The sequence below is a fragment of the Gavialis gangeticus genome, unplaced genomic scaffold (assembly GCF_001723915.1).
Source record: "Gavialis gangeticus isolate Ggan-Ray unplaced genomic scaffold, GavGan_comp1, whole genome shotgun sequence".
Lineage (NCBI taxonomy): Eukaryota > Metazoa > Chordata > Crocodylia > Gavialidae > Gavialis > Gavialis gangeticus.
The window spans coordinates 86,381,408-86,389,443 of record NW_017729022.1 but is presented as its reverse complement, the minus strand read 5'-3'; the positions used below and the strand labels follow the sequence as shown (position 1 = coordinate 86,389,443).

Genomic DNA, 8,036 nt, shown 5'->3' with positions numbered 1-8,036 from the left:
GGTAGGCGGGCGGGCGGGGGGAGGGTCGGCGGGAGCGAGCGCTGCCGCGAGCCGGCGCGTGCAGCAGGCGCTGCAAGCTGCCCTAGTTTACAGCCGCCGCCGCCATGATGGGGGGGGCAGGGGGAGGAGGAGGATGGCGTCACTTCAGCGTCATGGCGTCACGGCCCACGGCGCGGGGGAAGGAGCGGAAGAGCGCATGTGACTCCCCGGCAGCTGCACGTGCCAGAACGGCGGAATCCCGCCCCCCCCGCTTCCTGTGCCAGGAGTCGGTTTCCGGCTCTGGATGCGTCACTGCGACAGGCAGCCAATGGGAGCCGCTATGTAAGGGCCGAGCTCCGCGCGCGGCACGTGACATAAGTGCCCGGGAGAGGGCGCGAGGCGCTGGCAGCTCGTTGTTCCTGCAGGGCGGGGGTGGGGCAGCCTTAACACACTCACCCCGGAGGACCTGGCTGTTGTGTATGCTCCTGGCAGCGCCGCCGGGCTTGGCTGCGTGCTCAGGACCTGGCAGCGTCGTCTTCGCGTCTGCGGGGAGAGGTGCTAGCAGGGAGTCTCCATGGATGTTACCTTGCAAAGCACAAGCAGGGGTGCAGTGTGAGGGCGGCGGAGCCTCCGGACAGACCAACGCAAGCGGATAAGGGCAAAGGAGCGTATGCGTGCGCGGAACTGGGACAAGCTACGTGTGTGTGCGTGACATTCAATACGTCTGTGTGTGCAGGGGTGTGGGGGAACGGACATAACATGTCTGTGCGCGCGTCTGGGATGTGCAGCGTGTATGTATGGGGAGTGGGCGGGACTAGGACATGCAACACCTGTGTGATCTTATTAAAAAGTCCTGCAGAGAAATAGGTTTTCAAACAAAGGTCCCCCCGCCTCCAGTCCTGGTTAAGGCAGGGTTTCTCAACCGGTAGGACCCGGGTCGCAGCAGTGAAACCGGAAGTGCCACTGGGAATTTCCGGTTTCGCTTTTCCGCGTTTCGATTGGCGGTTGGAGGATCCCGCCCCTTCGACTGGCCCCTGGGCCACCACCCCCCTCCGACCGGTGGGACCAGGATTTTTTGACCTTACATAGGTGGGACATAAGGTGCAAAAGATTGAGAACCGCTGCTCTGAGGGACTGGTTAGGATACAGATGCCTACAGGTTCTGCCTGGCAGTTATCGGAGGGAACATAAAGACGAGGGGCAGCCTGGAGGTTGGGGCTGACAGAACATGAGACCAGGAGAGAGCTGCAAGACAAGGGACGCTCTGGAGGGTGAGGACTGCAGTACCGCCTATCTGAAAGGAGGGTGCATATGTCCATGTTACAGTGAACACCCTTTTTTTGACATTAGCAATCCCTGTAAAAGATTTCTTGTTAAGAAACAATTTTTAATTGGCAACTACTGTAACTTGCACAGAGGTAAACAAGATCAATTTAAATAGCTGCCAAGTGCTTTTGCACGATCATCTCATTAGATGAATTAAGGTAATCAGCTTGGCAGCACTGCCAGAAAAAAGCAGTAAACAGAACCCATCCCACTGCACAAAGGAGGATGGGACACACTCCATTCCTCACCGAGGTGTACAATACCACTGCTGGACTAATTGGACCAGTAAGCCAGCCTGCAACGCAGAGTAACTAGCGTTGGTGAACAGGGAAAAGTTGCTTCTAATCTGAACAGGCCGAGCAAGGGCAAACTTTCAGCAAATGCTTCCAAACCTGGATAAGGAATGATTGAAAATAAGCAAATACCAGCAAGACATAAGGCAATGAGACTCTTTTTTTTTAAATCCCTCAAGTGCTGCTATGATGAGACAGGTGCTGAAGGTGTAAATCATGCAAACCCAGAGCCTGCAGTGCCTCATCCTAGTATAGTCACATCACTCTTCCTCCTTCCTTCTCTGCTTGGGACTTTCCAGCATCTCCTGGCCTAAGGGCATCTCAGGCGGCACCGCTGCCAGGTCTTATATATGAAATTATCACATTGGAAACTCAAAAGTATCATATTTGCTGAATATAAAATTAACCATTCCAAACAGGAGATTTTACCACACCTTCAACTCTATGAAATATGAACTTTCATTTCTACTCAGGAGAATGTTTACAATCTTTTCTTCGATGCCTGAAGAAGGATGCTTGTGCCCAAAAGCTTGAAATTAAAGAATTGTTTTTTGCAAAAAAAAATCTAGTTGGTCTAATAAAAGATATCACCTCTACCACGAGTTCTGATTCATATTTGATGAAAAAATCGCCTACACTGGACAACTATGCAAACAAGTTCTTTTTTACATTTCTGGCTGTAAAATGGCAGAGTGAGAACCAGGTCATAAAAGTTGAAGCAGTTATTTTGAGGCAAGCAGTCATAAGGAAGTGCCGGCAGCAAGCCCAAAAGTCAGTTAAGACTCCCTGAGCGTGACTTGGGTTTTGCATCTGCTGTGTCAATTAACTGCCTCAAAAATTATCGCATGTTTTCTCAGGTATGCAGGTTGTAGCCATATTGGTCTAGAGGAAAAAGCAATTAGGGCTTGTAGTAGAGACAGTATCTTTTATTAGACCAACACGATTTTGAACACTTATTGATGGTACATACAAAGGTTGAAGTTATCTGATAATTATCGTGTGCCTGGTAACACCGCTCCGCAGACACAAGCTTCGCTGCCATGCTTGGCCGGGTATACCTCGTACCCCTGCGCGCGGGCTGCAGGCTTCCCTGACTTGGCCGCCCCGTGGTATTTCCCGCCACGCCAGCCCCACGCTCCGCTCCAGGCCCTCCAGATCACGCGCTCCGCCCGCCCATACCACTCAGGGCAGGCGGGCGAAACCATTCCGTACCGGCAGCACGCATGCGCAGCTAGGCTCCGCCTTCCCCTGGCTCCCATTGGCGCGCGCGGCTGTGGGCGGGGCCGGCGTGACGCAGGCCGCAGCTGTGACCCCGACCGGATTCGATTCCATTCAGTACCCGGCCTGGAGCCCTCAATTGCCGTCCAACAGTCTCCCTGCGCTAACTGCCGCTGACGTCACCACCCGCCTCACCATGGCGCTCAGCGATGCCGACGTCCAGAAGCAGGTGCTGGCGCGGGGTCGGGACCGGGACGGGCCGGGGGGAAACGGGCGAGGGGCGTCCAGGACTCCCTAGGGCCAAAGCGCAGCCAGGCCTTGAGCGCGGCGCTTGCCCTTTGTAATAAAAATGGGTTTGAGCGGGCGCCGGGGGGTGTGGAAAGGAGCCCGAGAGGTCGCTGCCCCCCAGCGCCAGCCGCTGCTGCAGTCGCACCTGACATCTGTAACTGCCTTTTTCCCCCCGCCCTCCCTTGAAATGAAAATGCAGTTTACAGTAAACTGACCACGTCGCTGCCATGTAGGTCATGGGACAGAGCAGGAAACTGCCTCCTCTTAACTGCATCCAGGGTTTCTAGAGCTTCTCACAGTACTCCTGCATGGAGAGTTGCATTCATATCTACTTACCTCGTTCGGCAGACCCTGGTTAGCACTAGCTGCAGCTCATGTAGCAGATGTAAATCCCTGTGGGTGGTATAAGAAAGATGCCCCTTTTCCTGTGGCAGGAGGGAACACTAGTCCTCTTCCCATAGGAAACTGTCCTGTGAAAGATCTTCCAACTTCAGCAGAAACTAATTTCTCATAAGAATGCACCTTGTAGCGCTTGTTAAGGCTGTCACCATTCAGAATCTTGCTCTTTGGAGGTCTTTTTGTGTTTCAGTAAGAGGCGAGATGCACTTCAGAGTGTTTTGTGATCTGGGATCATCGCAGTGTCACAGGTAGTGCCTGCTTTGCTCAGTCCTGTCACAGCACTGTTGCCCTGCGCTCTCTTGAGTTGGCAGGCGCGGTTCCCTGAGCAGCTGTTCTAATCCTAGTGCTATCAAAGGTCTGTTTCTTTTCCAAGTATCCGTTCTGGGGCAGACCCTGTAGTCCTGTAGCAGCGGATCCTCAGCAACTTCCCATCGATTCTCAAATACTTACAAGCTTAGGTTGGATCCTCAAAGTCCCTGAATCCTTCACTTTCACTGCAGGTCCCTTTCTTCTCTCTGAAGCAGTCAAAACTTGTCCTTAGTCTGAGGGGAGCTCTGCACTTGCTAAGAAACATCAACTCTTCTCAAATACTTCAATTCCTTAACTTGTGATGATCCCAATACCAACCCAGAGACATGGGAAGCTGTTGCAAATGATTCAACACATCTTTGTGTATGGGCATTTGTCACTTAAAAGACTGCCCAGTCGGCCCTTCTTGTAGCCCAGGGAGGCTGTACCAATGCTATTGCAGAGCAATGATACAGAGGCTGTTGAGATCAGGTTTCAGTTTTTTGTTTCTCATCTAAATGTTCCTTAATTATGTGGTGACTTCTGTGTTTGCCAGTAGGGAAGACTTCCTTTCTGTGAAAGCAATGCTACTATATATGAGAGGGGGGGAGTACTGTGGAGTTCATGGGGCAAAAAGCTTGCTTCTCTTGAGTGCTTTCTTGCAAAAATATAACTGCTTTTTTTGCTGTTACAGATCAAGCATATGATGGCTTTCATTGAGCAGGAAGCTAATGAAAAGGCTGAAGAAATAGATGCTAAGGTAAAAATATCACGTGTGGAACAGCAAAAAGGATGACGTGCGGCATCCTAACTAGCTTTCCAGTCACCCCTTAAACAGGCCTACAATATTTCCACGAGGCCACTGACTTGCTTCACACACACAGGGTAACTGCACAGCAAAATGTAAGATACTGAATTAAGTTAATGTCAGAGTAGCATAATCAAAATAACCGAGCTGATGCTGTTTCCACATCTCCTTGTGAATGCCTACATGTGAAGGTATTAGAATGGAAAAACACGTTTTGATTCAACACAGCAGGGGATCTGATGATGATATAAACTGGGACTTTTTGCCCCAAACAGATGGGATTAAATTACTTGCTTCTGAAATGTATTGGTTCTTAAACAAATGAATGTGATCACTCCAAGCTGTATTTAAGATTTATCCAGAACTTTTTCTGAAAATTAAATTGGCTTTCATTCTCACTTTTTCCATTGTGGCTTAAGTGGGGACTACCTTCTCCTAAATCAAAACAAGTTCCTGTTTAGCCATGTGTTCTTATAGACTTGCAGTGCAATAAAAAGATGCAAGTCAATGTCAGCTGCCTCATTTCGGTGATGGCTGGTGTGTAAACGGGCACCATGATGGGATTAACAATAAGCCTGTGCAGCTACCCTCTTAGTTCCAGCTGTGGTCTTGCAGATGTTGATGAACTAAAACCAGACTTAAATTTAAGGGATGAAAGCAAAAACCAAGCACTTACCTTGTCTTGCATTCAGCATATGCATACTCAACCCTCTCCATGTGAACCAATATAATAGTGGCCAGGTTGTGTGGCACAGTCATGTGCTAAAAAGGTTGATAGATTCATAAAATGTCATGGCAGCTTTTCTTTTTGCTTTTTTTTTTTTTACGCATGGTTGGCTGTATTATGCCAAAGTCTTGTTGAAATTAGACTGATTGTTAAACACTAATGCATGTTAGAAATGGTTTTTTTTCTTTCCCCCCTTATTTCTAAATAAAGATGATGTTCTTTAGTTACCAGTTGAGACTCCTTGCACATCTGTAGCTGGATACTGTTAATATTGCCCACTTTCATGGCCTGTTTTACATATATGTTAGTGGACTGCACTAAAAAAGCAGTAAGTCCTCCTGCCTGTAGCCTTGTATAAATAACCTCTAAATGTAAGCAGTTTAAGGGTACTATACAGGCTGTAGTAACTGTCAGATTACCACACGTTATTGTGATTCATACTGTTGTGGTGTCTGTTTTCCATATCTTTTCCAGTTGCAAAGATTAGCCTATGTTTATTTAAGTGTCCTGAACTGAACTTTAGGTTGCTGCTAGGTAGCACACCAGTATTTGCTCACTAGCTAATACTTGAGTTAGATATCTTCGCCTGTTTAGAAACAAAATCTGGAGGAAAAAATCAATAGTGTGGCTTCAGCAATATTCTGTTTGGAAAATAGTGACAAAGTCCCTGCGTTAGCAAAATATACACCTAAGTCCCCTTGACTACAGTGAGATTTAAGTAAATGCTTTGTCTAGTTAGGGCCATAATTCTCATCCCCCTGCTTCTAGTTTATTGATGTGAATAAACTGAGCATCCTTCCAAACGCTTGTGGAGTCAGCTTCATTTCAACTCGGGCTCTCACCATAGGCAGAAGAAGAGTTCAACATTGAGAAGGGTCGGCTCGTGCAGACGCAAAGACTGAAAATCATGGAGTACTATGAAAAGAAGGAGAAACAAATTGAACAACAAAAGAAAATGTAAGTTGCTTAGGCTGCCTGTTCTACTTCAGCACCTGAACATTCAACGTGTCATTATATAGATATACAAATAAAATCTTCCCCTAGCAAATGGGGATGGCATAGCTAATCCACTAAGTATTGCAGAATACAGACTTTCACTTCAGAACAAACTTTCATGGCTTTGAAATAAGGCAGTATAATCTTAGAGCTGCAGGCAGCCCCAGCATTGTTGCTGTTTTATAGCTTTCCCTGGTAAACTGCAACTTAAAACTGTTCAAGCAACAAGTAGTGCTGACCAAGCACTACAGCTCCATGCAGGAGAACAGATTCCAATAAAGGGAGGTTTTGGGGTGGCTGGAGTGTTTTGGTAAGAAAAATTAGTCTTATAGCATGAGTATAGAAAAGAACTTTGAAGCATCTGAGCATGTGTGGGGGAGCTTTCTGGCAAGTTTCTAGATACTGGACAGTGGCTGGTTTTGGTACCAGGTCTAAAGACAGTAACCTAATGAGAACTCCAGCAGCTGTGATTTAGAGGGTCTCCCCCTCCACCACTGTCTAGCAACATGCTTCATAACTTAGATACAGGTTATTGTGCAGATCTCAGCAGTTATCTGTCTCTTAAGTCACTTTTTTTTTTGCTTTTGTTGTCATTCAGCAAGCTACCCTTTCTATTAAGTTATTTATTGCTGCTGCTCCTGAAGCAGATTCAGATTAGTAACCAGGCTTGTGTTCAAAATGATAGTGTTACTTAAAAATGTCAGGCTACACAGTTAAAGTTTTGCTGCTCTACTGTCACTGTTTAGTTGTTGATGAACTGATTGAACTTTTCCATGCAACTTGCAGTCAGATGTCCAACCTGATGAATCAGGCAAGATTGAAGGTCCTTAGAGCAAGGGATGACCTTATTGCTGTGAGTACATGCCTGTGTTAAAAGGGCAGGGGGTTTTCCATGTCCTTACTTAAGAAGTCTGCTCTAACCATTAACACTGGTACACTTAATTTCTATTAAATTTAAGTCTAGTGGACTCCAAGCCTACATAACATGCAGAAAGGTTTCACTAGATGTCTTGAAAGACTACCATCAACTAAGAAGGATTTAAGAGTGAAGCCCAGCTTTAATAAATTGTCCTGGTGTCATGCTTTCACAGCTTAATTTATCTGATGTTCTAGGAAACTACATGGTTTCTGCCAGAAATTTCACTTGGAGCCTGTGGCTAAGCTCTGCTTTTGGACAGTGTCTGATACTTGTTCATAGGCTAGGAAATGCTTATTACACAATGTGGGACAAAAAGAGGAATTAACTGTGGGTGAGCTGGTATACAAAATGTTCAGTTGTTCTAGGCAAGTAGAACTTAGTGTCTGTGGTAATTCTAAAATGGCTAGGTTTCAGGAAGTAGACTTAAAACAACATTTAATGGAGGGTCCCATCTCCAGTAGAGGCCTGTGGATGAAAAGTTTTACTACTTGGTCCATCTGGTGACCAATTTATGCCTAGAAATATGGAAAGTGATACTTTCTATAATTATCCTAGGGAATATAACTGTTAAGCTCCACAAGTCTCACTCCATTGTGATGGCGACGTGTAGGGGGTGCACAGAGGTGCACGTGCACCCCCTGTCAGGCTGCGTTTCCTGTTTAGGTGGCAGACAGGGGCAGGCAGGAGCATTGGTGCCCACCCTGTGAGTGCCGGCCAGGGAGCAGGGCCGCCAACAAAAGTGGCCACGGGACTTTTTTTGGTGAGTGCGATCAGTGAGATTGGCTGCCGAGGGAC

At 47.2% G+C, this 8,036-nt stretch overlaps 1 protein-coding gene across 1 annotated transcript in view; it reads left to right on the top strand.

Annotated features, from left to right (window-relative positions):
* The first annotated feature begins 2,871 nt into the window (after positions 1-2,871).
* The window catches only part of ATP6V1E1 (ATPase H+ transporting V1 subunit E1), an 11,398-nt gene continuing 6,233 nt past the window's right edge, over positions 2,872-8,036 (top strand). Inside the window, exons 1-4 of the mRNA XM_019515556.1 lie at positions 2,872-3,045; positions 4,486-4,551; positions 6,174-6,283; positions 7,109-7,175. Coding sequence (XP_019371101.1) covers positions 3,013-3,045; positions 4,486-4,551; positions 6,174-6,283; positions 7,109-7,175 — 276 coding nt within the window. The 5' untranslated portion in view covers positions 2,872-3,012. The remainder of the gene's footprint in view (positions 3,046-4,485; positions 4,552-6,173; positions 6,284-7,108; positions 7,176-8,036) is intronic.